We start from the raw sequence: 13,010 nt of genomic DNA on the forward strand, positions 1-13,010 counted from the left end.
ATCGAGAAAAACTGTAAATGTAAACAAAACGCCTCTCTACTTAGAAAAGTAGTCCTGAGCATAGAAGCCTGGAAGGGCAGAGATAATATATCCCAAAAAACAACACACAGAAATCATTGATTTGGGAGGTAAACTCTATGAGAAACTTGATCCAAAGTGTATTTCAAATTGAATCAGGGCCACTTAAATATTGTCATCCAAAATAGAGCTTGTTTGGCAAACAGCTCTGAATCTAGGGGAGTAGGCCCCCTAGACACCCCTCCCCACCCTCCAAAGCCTTTTCTGGCTATTCCATGAAGGCGCTGGGAGGGAATGTTAACCCCCCCCCCCACATAACCAGCTGGTTTCCCACTCAACCACACAAATTTAGAAGAACCCCTCCTACAAGGAGTTCTGTAGAAATCTAGCCTCGAGGCATTTAGTACAGCATTGCCATATTTTTTTAAAACTGCTTTCAACAGAGTCATTTATTATTTTATTTATGAATTTGCGGCCTGGCCTTCTGGGCTACTCAGTAGGCCTGCATCTGGTAATACTCCATCAGCCAATGAAACAATATGAACACTGGCATCATTTAAAAAGGTGATATACCTCATTAAGGCTGTGGTTTTCTCACAAAACAGAAATGGCAACTGCTTGTGGGACTGACCTGGCCCGAGGATATGGTTCTGGCATGGCCAGGAGATATGGTTCTGGCATGGCCAGGAGACAAGGTTCTGGCATGGCCAGGAGACATGGTTCTGGCATGGCCAGGAGATATGGTTCTGGCATGGCCAGGAGACATGGTTCTGGCATGGCCAGGAGACATGGTTCTGGCATGGCCAGGAGACATGGTTCTGGCATGGCCAGGAGATATGGTTCTGGCATGGCCAGGAGACATGGTTCTGGCATGGGCAGGAGATATGGTTCTGGCATGGCCAGAAGGTTGGTTCTTGTCACTTCGGTGGAGGAGTACAGCTGGTGTAATGACGCCTTACTCACTTTGGTGTTTGCGTTGCCATGGATGACCACAGGAAGCGTGTCGAACACCGTGTTCCTGACACGGACTCTCTCCGTTCCAAACTTCAGGAGTACCTCGTCTGCAGCAAGAGAGAGTTGGAGGACATTAACCTCAAGGTCTAATCTAACCCAAACCTCTTTTTATCTTGTGTGACAGGGCCTTATCAAACCCTAACCCAAACCGCTCTTTATCCTGTGGTAATGAACTCAGTCTGGGCTCTGGCTGCTGTTTGGGCGCTTTGGAAAAATACACTAAACAATTGAAAAGCTGTCTATGAAATGTAATCTCTCTGGGAGGAAGGTTGTGAGAAAAAAAATGTATATTCAGATTGGTACAATTCCAAAATCTCTAAATACAGAGGTTTTGAGATTAGTTTAAAAGACTGACTTGAGAAATGGAAACCTGAGAATGTACCGTAATAAAGGGCTTTCTCTCTGTGTAGACTCACCAATCGCTCCATTCAAATTCTGGAAAATGTGACACTTGTGGTCCAAACTCATGTTTAGACTCTCCTGAAAAACATGCAGAAGACAGAAGAGCCAAAAAATTTAAAGATTTATTTTCAGAAAATGCAACTGTCCATGAAGGTTTACCAGACAGTTTATTTTTTTATCTGTTTGTTTGTTTTCCTGGGTTGTGATGTGCTTTCAGCCATTTTATGAGGACATGGCTTTAGGATAACTGCTCTGGTAAGACAGCCCGTTACCATGGTGTCATGTCTGTATACTGAAGCCTATTCCTGACGGCACTTTGACTAACTACGAGGAGGTACATTTCCACACAGTCACATAACACACTGCAAATGGGTTGCACGCCACCACCAAGTTGGTCACAAATGAATGACTGTTTGTTCTAAGTTAAACTACAGGGGCCACTAAACATAATGACATGGGCTTGGTTGTCATTAGCTAGCAAAGGAGGTAAATAACAGCAAACTAGCTAAAGTTACACTGCTTCTAAAATCATTCTGGCAATATAACAATTATAACAAGTCTTTATCAGCATCTAATGAGGGTGCATCGAGTAGAATGCTCAGTTAAAATGTCCTATACAATGTGCTACCCACAAACACATTATAAAGGTATAGCTAAAAAAAATAAAATCCCTTTATTGTCCTTCCCCTCAAGACCCTCAAGCGGGGTTCAGGCATATTAGACAAATAGTATTTGATTCAAAATGTACAGCACACGGAGGATTATATTTTACTGTATAATCTAAGTGGAAGCTGAACCCCCAAACTGTCATCGCTAACGCAACTATCTGACTGAACCCCACAGGACTATATATAATCACCATCTACAGGACTATATATAATCACCATCTACAGGACTATATATAATCACCATCTACAGGACTATATATAATCACCATCTACAGGACTATATATAATCCCCATCTACAGGACTATATATAATCACCATCTACAGGACTATATATAATCACCATCTACAGGACAATATATAATCACCATCTACAGGACTATATATAATCCCCATCTACAGGACTATATATAATCACCATCTACAGGACTATATATAATCACCATCTACAGGACTATATATAATCACCATCTACAGGACTATATATAATCACCATCTACAGGACTATATACAATCACCATTGACAGGACTATGCATAATCACCATCGACAGGACTATATATAATCACCATCTACAGGACTATATATAATCACCATCTACAGGACTATATACAATCACCATTGACAGGACTATGCATAATCACCATCGACAGGACTATATATAATCACCATCTACAGGACTATATACAATCACCATTGACAGGACTATACATAATCACCATCTACAGGACTATATATATAATCACCATCTACAGGACTATATATAATCACCATCTACAGGACTATATATAGTTACCATCTACAGGACTATATATATAATCACCATCTACAGGACTATATATATAATCACCATCTACAGGACTATATATAATCACCATCTACAGGACTATATATATAATCACCATCTACAGGATTATATATAATCACCATCTACAGGACTATATATAATCACCATCTACAGGACTATATATAATCACCATCTACAGGACTATATATAATCACCATCTACAGGACTATATATACTCACCATCTACAGGACTATATATAATCACCATCTACAGGACTATATATAATCACCATCTACAGGACTATATATACTCACCATCTACAGGACTATATATAATCACCATCTACAGGACTATATATAATCACCATCTACAGGACTATATATAGTTACCATCTAAAGCGGGTTCAGGTATGTATCTATATTTCTAAAATCCAGAGGAATTAACCGGAGCAATGCATTTCTGCTCCTGGTCCCTGCTCTAACCTCTGGGCTGTATGTACCTATACCATTCCTCTGTACTCACCCTTTGCTGAGGATCCAGGTATATTTTGGTGTAGAACAGCTGATCATCGTCATTGTCATGAAGGTTCCACTGCTCTACAATCTGGTTTACAAACGGGGCGTAGCCGATGACGCCTGAGGGGTGAAACCAGATTGAGTTAAAACCAGACTAGGTTACAGATTAGGTCAACACTTTGGGTCTTTTCAGGGTCTAGTGTGTAATACTGTGATGGTGTACGTATCCATGGTAACATGGAAAAACCAAGACGGTGACTCTGACTCTGGCCTTGGTTCAAACAGCTTCTCAAGGCGAGACTTCTGGCCACAGTCACGGTTAAACAAGTTGAGACCACAGATAAAGGAACAGGGAAGGAACACCGGGTTCCGCTTTAGCTTTAATGATTTCCTACATTAATTGAATGCTTCATGTGGAGTGAGGTATTTGTGTATGAGTGGGAAGACAGCTGTGTTCTTGGATATGACGCCTCAGTCATATCCAAAAAAGTGTTAGTCTTTTTCTGTCCTGGACTTTACAGAGATCGACGCACCGCGGTCAATAAGAGCTAGATTTGTCTAAGATGCAGATCAGCCATCTGAACACGAGCCTCATCATCACTGTGACCTGGACTGGGTGATTGAAGTCTGTGGCCACAGCAGGACATCCCATGACTAGAAAGCATTTGTAGAAGCAGCAAGACACGTCTGAAACGTTTTCTGTATTAAAACTGTAGCACTAAGCGGAGGAAGGAGCATGATTTTCCCTTTCTCTCGTTGACTGGCAAGTCGCATGTAAGTGGAAACAATTAGTCAAATCAATTTAGCCTGACAATTTAGTCTGGCATATTCTTTTATTTTTATTTCAAATGCCGCACAAACCACAGTCATGGTACAAAGAACTCTTACTGTGCTTTGATTGATGACCAAACAGCAAGTGTTGAAGAGTTTCAAAAAAGGGGGTCAAACTGACGATTTGAAGCCCATGTCTGGACTTGCCATGCAGGCCTTAGAACAGTAAAGTACATACAGAACTTAGTACACTGTAGTACATACCGGCTACGCAGGGAGATTCTTATATAACCAATACTCCCTCAGGTCCTCGTCTTCAGTTTTCTCTGTCATTCTCAGGCGTTTTGACCACAGCTGTAGATTGCAGGGTTGGGTATGTTGTTGGTCACAGTCCGTTTTTGGGTCCCGTCATTAAATTTACCTCAGACCCAGTAAACACACTGCCGAAGGATGTGTTACACACACAATGGAATGACAGGCAGGGGAAACGCTGCTTGGTGTCGAAGAAAACTCTGTAAAAATCACATACTGCAAAGATATGTGCAGAGTGATGCCATACAAAGTCTGGTCCAATCAGGACATATCTTTAGCAATATAATAAACTATAGCATTTCATGTTGGAGAACTTTAAATATCTTAATTAATAATTCACATAGGCACATAAACTAGTCCAACATGGATACAGGGAATTGTGTGCCATAAAACCATTGAAAAATACATTTAGTCGTTAGCGACAGCTTTGTATACTGCATAATACACAAAGCAACACGCCTCAGAGAGCATCGTTCTCCTGCATGTCTTTATGTACGTAGTGTTTATTACAGGGTTACGTCCATCTATCCTCAACATAGCATTTACGGAAATCACCATCCCCAGAAATGCCTGTGTGTGGGCCTTCGGCTTTGGGCCTCAACGGCTTTGGCTTGGGAAGTTACCATGCTGTCCGTTTGATATGGCCGTGAACACATATTAGAGGAAGAATCAGGATAACCGGATACATGTAACATTCCCACAGTCTTCAGTTTGGCTTATTGCAATGCAGAAGTGAGTGACCTTATTGTGACCAGTAGGGTATCCTATGGATTTCATTTTTCATCACAATACTGTTGTGAAAGTTAATTTGTGGGACTCATGTCCAACTGGGCATTCTATTCTACTTCAACAGAATCCGCAAAGGAAGCTGATGAAGATTTGGTCTAAAGTGTCTTTCTTAGGCCTGAAAAAAAGATACCACCTCTGAAGAAGGCAGATAATCAGTAGCTAAGCCATTTGTTGTCACCCAAATTTTTTTATCCAGATAACATTAGCATTAGAGGTTATTTTTGACTGAATTTGTCAACTAATGAGAACGATGCCACATGTCAAAGTAATTTTAATGCTATGATGATGATGGCAAAGTTTATTACTAAATACTGCAAAGCAGCAAATAGCCCGTTTAAAGTAATTAGCCCCATTCAACTTCTGGTTGTCAATATAACTATATTCCATAATATGGCAACGAATGATGGCATCCATGGCAACGACATGGCCGAGTGACGGAGGAGCAATCCATGAATACACACGTTCACCTAACATTGTGTCAACGTTTTAATACGGGTGGTCCTGGCTGGAACCGGACACCTAATCCACCTTCGAGCATCTGTGCAGCACAGAACCACCTTGTCACAAGTAAACACTGGAGAACCGAGTCATGAAATTGAAAAGAGCACAGCGAATGTGATCATCTCACTAAAAGAAGCTACATAGCGGACTGGAATATTAAATTGGCATCCTCACGGCGACAGGCATGACCAGTGTTACCTGGGGCAACACGCGACATGCTGCAGGCTACGAGCTGTGCTTTGTGTTCTGTTTCCAACCTTCCCCGTGCCCTGAGGGGGCAGCAGCCAGAAGCACTGGGACACAGATGGAAGCAGGTCAGGACATATGGTTTTAATCTCGGCAGCTCTGTTAAATCCCTCCTCTTGAACAACTTGTCCTAGCAGTGACATCACATTGGCACTCACACACACTCACACGCCGTGTTTCCAAGACTTTTCAGGAAACCTTTTCATTCCCAAAATGTATCTCGCCATTCTCTGAACCCTGATAAGGAATGCAAGCAAGGACGTGTGAACACACCCACTGCTCCCCACTGCTCCCCTCTCCTCCCCTCTCAGATCCACGCCAAACTCGCCCCCCCTCCTGTCATGTGCACCAACATGTTGAGGTGGTGCATGCGCTCGGTGATGGCCCTGCCAGGCCCTGTTAGTGTGGGCCTGAGTCACGTGGTCCAGTAGCCTGGCTTTAGGGATAAACGCAACCTGCAATTGGATGCAGAGTGTAGACCGCAAAGGGACCAAGACAAAAACACGTGTCGCCTTAATGACAGCGAGGAACCGTCGGGAAGACAGCTGACAGGCAGAGAGGCTCTTGGAAACACACAGTGAAAGGCTTTGGGTATCCCACAGCAGATTGGGCTGACAAGAGACCGCAGAAATACAACTGTAATCAACCGTTGTGAGCAAAATAGCAAGCGGGGTGACGCAATAAACACCAATCAGCATATAGCCCAGTGCGTTGAACCACCTGGTGAGCCAGTCTGCTTCGGGACGAGTGTATGAAGTGGGTTTTGAGAGAGTATTTAATAAACATGTGTAGGTTTTTTCACCAAGGTTATAGTAATAACTAAACTACAATTCCCATGATGCCCCCTGTTCTGAAGGCACCTCCTGAGTTGAGGAAGCGCTTGCCACTGCGGACCGCCGGGTATTTGTCCTGTAGGCGTTTGTCGGGCCAGATCAGCCCCTCTGCTGAGAACAGGACCTTGTGATTGGCCTCCTGGAACTTTCTGAGGATCTCGTCTGGCCCGCCCGCAAAAATGAGATCATAACTAGAGACAAAGAGAGAGGGAGAGAGAGAGAAAGAACGTAAGAATAAAAGATTTGCAGAGAACGAGTTAGCTGGAGAAAGAGAGTGAGGGGGACAAAATGTATAAAATACTGTACAGAACATCTCACTACATAATATGATTTGTAATACACCTCAAAGTGTAATAGAAAACTCACAGAACATCCCATAATGTGTTCATTTATATAGCTTGAGCTATGGGGAGGCAAAGTTAAATGTGGTCATGGTCCTATTTCATAATAATAAGTTTAACAGAAACTGTTCTGAACCTCTGGTTGCAGGTTGCGTTGCACTACTTGAACAGTTTTGGTACATTCAACAACCAAAAATGTAACATCCTGGTACATACATAAGAGACATTTCCAATAGACACAAAAGACATGGGACAATATCGCCCAAGTCACTGGGCCCTAGAACTGCTTTGGCTTGACAGACAAGGTAAAGGTTAACAGTGGAAATGTTTTGTGCTGTAGCACACACACACAGATACGCACACACACACACACACACACACAAAGACACCCACGCACACACACAAAGACACACACACAGACACACACACACGCAAACACAGACAAACACACACACACCGAAACATAAGCCTTTATATATTCGGTCATTCCTTGTCTGAACCTGGGCTGGCAGACCTGCTGCTTCTTGTCTTATAGTTTTCCAGAGATGATAAATCCCAGGCCCCAGTGAAATCCCACTGACAAGACGCCACTGGCATCACCAGAAGCTCTGTCCATACAAGACACTGGACCTCTGGACTTACATTTAGTGCCTTCTTGTGCTAGCTTGGGCCACCTACAGTAGCCTACTTATCTGAACTGCTGTAAAACTGCTGAAAACATCTAGCATGCAAATGTTTTACATCGACCAGGGTCACAGGAGAAGACACTTATTTGGTAACCGGTGTCTTCACTGGGGGGGAGCGGTTTCTCCTCTGCCAGGCAATCATCAATTAGTGTCAGTGCTAAAGCCTCCACTGTTCATTTCAGCAGCAGCTGTGAGCAACATTCTTGTCAGACGGCGGAACTGACAGCCAAAAATTAAGACAGTGCTGCCGAGTTGTTGTGCAGGAGGAAAAGGCAGGGATCCTCATTTTGCATTTCTGGTTTTCTTGTCAAAGAGTGTGTAGGCTTAAATTGGAGCTCATTGTGTTGATGTGCGCACTGTAATTTAAGGAACAGCACAGATGTTTTAGTAATGGATCATAGTTGAACATTATTATTTGAAAGTGAAACTCCAAGCTCTCCTTTACTCAAGGCAACATCCTTCTAGTCATTCTGGCAGAACATACGTTGTAGAAACTAACACCAGTAATAGCTATGTTCTAGTTTTTCATTCTGCGTTTGCAGCAACTTCATATAACAGTACACTCTATGGAATGCCACCTAAACACATCTAGGTAACCTTTCAGAAAACCTAACACTAACGGAAACACATATAGGTAAACTTTCAGATAGCCTAATTCTAACAGAACAAATCTACATAACCTTTCAGATAGCCAAACACTAACTGAACATTGCTAGGTAAACTTTCAGATAGCCTAATGCTAACTGAACAAATCTAGGTAGCCTTTCAGGTAGCCTAATGCTAACTGAACATAACTAGGTAGCTTTTCAGGTAGCCTAATCCTAACTGAACATATCTAGGTAGCCTTTCAGGTAGCCTAACACTAACGGAAACACATATAGGTAAACTTTCAGATAGCCTAATTCTAACAGAACAAATCTACATAACCTTTCAGATAGCCAAACACTAACTGAACATTGCTAGGTAAACTTTCAGATAGCCTAATGCTAACTGAACAAATCTAGGTAGCCTTTCAGGTAGCCTAATGCTAACTGAACATAACTAGGTAGCTTTTCAGGTAACCTAATCCTAACTGAACATATCTAGGTAGCCTTTCAGGTAGCCTAATGCTAACTGAACATAACTAGGTAGCCTTTCAGGTAGCCTAATGCTAACTGAACATAACTAGGTAGCTTTTCAGGTAGCCTAATCCTAACTGAACATATCTAGGTAGCCTTTCAGGTAGCCTAATGCTAACTGAACATAACTAGGTAGCCTTTCAGGTAGCCTAATCCTAACTGAACATATCTAGGTAGCCTTTCAGGTAGCCTAATGCTAACTGAACATATCTAGGTAGCCTTTCAGGTAGCCTAATGCTAACTGAACATATCTAGGTAGCCTTTCAGGTAGCCTAATGCTAACTGAACATATTTAGATGTACAATGAGTTCTGTGTTTACTTTAGTAACATACTATTAACATTCTCTCTCGTATGCATGTACTTTATTAAAGTGACACTGTTGGTATGTCTCGTTGGTGGGTGGTTACTATACTTATTCTGAACCACTAAAGTAAACTGAACTCTGTGAACTCCTTCATTGGCTGGGTACCCCATAACTACGCTACCCACCTCAGTAATTATGAGCAGTCTACAAGCAGCTTCGCACAGTTCCTTAATATGGACCTTCTATGAATGAATAGAAAGTATAGTCAACAAAAACACCTCCCTTTCTGTCTCCCCTTTCTCTCTCTTTTCCTGCCCCCCCCTTCTCCCCCTCTCCCTCTCTCCCTCTCTACCGCTTTCTGTTTTGCAGCAGGTAGTTCGAACCAACACTCAGCGTCTGCTTTCAAAACATTTATTAGTTGCTGTAATTATGAAAATGAGCGTTCATTTTGATTTCAATAACTATGCGCAGGTGAAGGGAGGTGTTTTTGTCTTTACATTACTCTATCATTATGAATGGACATCCTGAAATCTCCCTCTGAGTAAGTGTTTTAGATGAGAGGCCATTTCTTACATCTAATTAAACTAAATCGACCAAAACACAAACCGTTTGGGCAGAAGATAACAATAGCTATGTAAACTTTAATAACAAATGTCTCTTTTACTCGCCGGCATTCTGTGTCATGAAATGTCCCATGAAGTTATTAAGTTGTTAAAGGCATCTGCCCTTAGCAAGAATTTATTACCCATATTAGAAACCTTAAAGAGATGCTTTGTTCCCAGTTAATGAGGTCTCAGCTCATAACAACAGTGGGACAGCAACCCGGCAGCCTTAACCCTGCCCAGACCAGAACGTGGGGGTAACTTGATCTTGAAACTGCTAAATGACTGTCCTTTGCTAAATACATAACTAAATATATAAGGAAAGGACTGTTTGTATAAACGCCGGAGGTGCAAGACTTCTGGGTCTAATATGGAGAAACGTGAAGCTTTAACTTATTCGTGACATTATTGGGCAGATGCAACCAGAGAACGTCTTTGAGGAAAATCGGGTAGTAAAAGATACATTGGCAAACTAGGGATGTAGTCGCCATTCACCTAAACCTCACTCTCTGTGTGGGCAGATGCCCCGAGAGAAATTCACTTTATAAATGCATTAATACCCCTTTTGAGTGAGGTAACTGCCGTTAAAATTGCAGCAATCTTTTTATAATGCTTCCACAAACTGTTCTTCTGACCAATCAAATCAGATCTTTTCACACGATATCTTTACTATTTGGGTTTCGAAACTTAAAACAGCCTATTTAAGGTTGTTTCCTGTCTCTCTATGTTTGTAAGGAAGGTCCATTCAATTCGATAAACATAAACATTTGTTATATATTATTATGCTTACTTGTCCAAATGACTCCATGTCATCCAACTGGGTCATCCTACCAGCCTGAGGTCATCCCAAAAGGTCATGCCACTAGGTCATCCTACCAGGTCATCCCAAAAGGTCATCCCACCAGTTCATCCTACCAGCCTAAAGTCATCCCAACAGGTCATCCCACCAGTTCATCCTACCAGCCTAAATTCATCCCAACAGGTCATCCTACCAGGTCATCCCACCAGGTCATCCTACCAGCCTGAAGTCATCCCACCAGGTCATCCAACTAGCCTGCGGTCATCCCACCAGGTCATCCTACCAGCCTGAAGTCATCCCACCAGGTCATCCTACCAGCCTGAGGTCATCCCACCAGGTCATCCTACCAGCCTGAGGTCATCCCACCAGGCCATCCCACCAGCCTGAGGTCATCCCACCAGGTCATCAAACCAGGTCATCCCAACAGGTCATCCTACCAGCCTGAAGTCATCGCACCAGCTCATCCTACCTGGTTATACTAAGAGCATCAGGTCATCCTACCAGGTCAGCCTACAAGCCCCAAGTCATCCCACAAGCTCATCCTACCAGATTATACTACCAGCAACATGTCATCCCACCATGTCATCCTACCAGGTCATCCTACCAGCACCTTGTCATCTCACCAGGTCATCCTACCAGCACCTTGTCATCTCACCAGGTCATCCTACCAGCTCCTTGTCATCTCACCAGGTCAGCCTACAAGCCCCAAGTCATCCCACCAGCTCATCCCACCAGGTTATACTACCAGCACCATGTCATCCCAATAGGTCATCCTACTACCCGGGTTATCCTACAAGCCCCGGGTCATCCTATAAGCCCCCAATCATTTACCAGCCCCAGACCCCCATCCATCCTACCTGACCCCATGTCATCTTACTCATCTTACCAGATAATCAACCAGGTCCTCCCACCAGGATCTATAACAAGGTAATCTCTCCAGCCCCAGGTCCTCCCACCAGGATCTATAACAAGGTAATCTCTCCAGCCCCAGGTCCTCCCACCAGGATCTATAACAAGGTAATCTCTCCAGCCCCAGGTCATCCTACCTGTCGACAGACAGCACCACCAGGTCCTCTTGGTCCGCCAGTCCCTCCATGGCCTGCTTCAGCAGTCTCACCTTCTGCCCTCCCCCGATGGAGCGTCCAACGTCACCCCCCCTCCACTCCTCCCCCATGCCCAGCACCTGCAGCAGTCAGTGGGCACAACGGGTTCAGGGGTTGAAAGCCAGGGGTCAGCTTCAGTGTCACAAACTACTCACCTCACTGCCAGAACAGTGAGCACTGGTATAGAAGTTCTTGCAGTAACTGTCTGAATAATAATGTAACTTTAACTTCAACGTACATTGTTTAGCATATGCATTAAAGTACATACTTCCAGGACACAATGCGTTGGACTTCAACTTGCAAGACGAAACATGTATCTCACCTTGATAGTGTAGTTGAAGTAGTTGGCTGACTGCATGAAGCGGAGAAAACCGTCAGTCTCCTGAGTTGCGACGGTTAGGACAAGCAACTTCTCTGTAAAGACAGGAAAATAAACCTTTAGCCAGATTACGAGATTCGGAGTATAACCTGGAAACATGTATTAGATTCTGCCTTTCAATGTTTAGGCACGTCGATTGCCCAACTGCTGGGCAGGATTTGGTTGTTACCATAGAGAATTGTTTAGATAAGAAAAAACAAGAAACCATTCAACCAAAATATATATGTTATTTTATCCCTATAAAGTGGTGGGTATCCTGTTTCTACCCACTGTGATCCACACCACAGCACAGACACACTGTGTCAACTCACTGATGACCGTCTGGGCTCTACGAGTTGTCTCCATGGACATGACAGCAACGCCGCTTCATGAATTTGCATATAAAATCATATTTACATAAGAGTGTAATTTGGAAATGAAAAATAGACACGTTTCGTTCTTGCGGTGAATGGAGGGGAATTAACTCCACAAGCTGAAGTTTGAATGTTGGACTGTGAACAGAATCCTGCAGTTAAAGAAATCCTCCGTTAACCTCCTGGTAAAACACTCCCGAAACTGGCAGAGGAAAGAAGATAGCAATGGAGTAAAGGAGGGAGCAAGAGAGGGAGAAAATGTACCTAAAGGAGAGCGGAGATCTCGCCAGGCCCATTACCTAAAACATGAGGCCACTGAAAGATTAACCCCGATGTTTAAAGCAATGTACTTTTTCACATGTTTGAGCATCTTATCTGTGTCTTGTTTGGTCTGCACACTGTGTTTTCTCATTGAACCTAAACTGCATGTGTTAACATGTGCATGTATATAACGTGTACATTAAAGCATA

General features: G+C 43.1%; 1 protein-coding gene across 2 annotated transcripts in view; it reads right to left on the reverse strand.

The window, feature by feature from the left end:
* The window catches only part of plod2 (procollagen-lysine, 2-oxoglutarate 5-dioxygenase 2), a 49,566-nt gene that overhangs the window by 19,136 nt on the left and 17,420 nt on the right, over positions 1–13,010 (reverse strand). For both annotated transcript variants that reach the window (XM_029116328.2, XM_029116327.2), the window contains exons 2-7: positions 12,131–12,222; positions 11,752–11,888; positions 6,882–7,045; positions 3,410–3,522; positions 1,449–1,512; positions 982–1,079 (exon numbers count right to left, since the gene is read on the reverse strand). In XM_029116328.2, the coding sequence (XP_028972161.2) occupies positions 982–1,079; positions 1,449–1,512; positions 3,410–3,522; positions 6,882–7,045; positions 11,752–11,888; positions 12,131–12,222 (668 nt within the window). The remainder of the gene's footprint in view (positions 1–981; positions 1,080–1,448; positions 1,513–3,409; positions 3,523–6,881; positions 7,046–11,751; positions 11,889–12,130; positions 12,223–13,010) is intronic.

The sequence above is a fragment of the Esox lucius genome, chromosome 21, assembly GCF_011004845.1.
Source record: "Esox lucius isolate fEsoLuc1 chromosome 21, fEsoLuc1.pri, whole genome shotgun sequence".
NCBI classification, from domain to species: domain Eukaryota; kingdom Metazoa; phylum Chordata; class Actinopteri; order Esociformes; family Esocidae; genus Esox; species Esox lucius.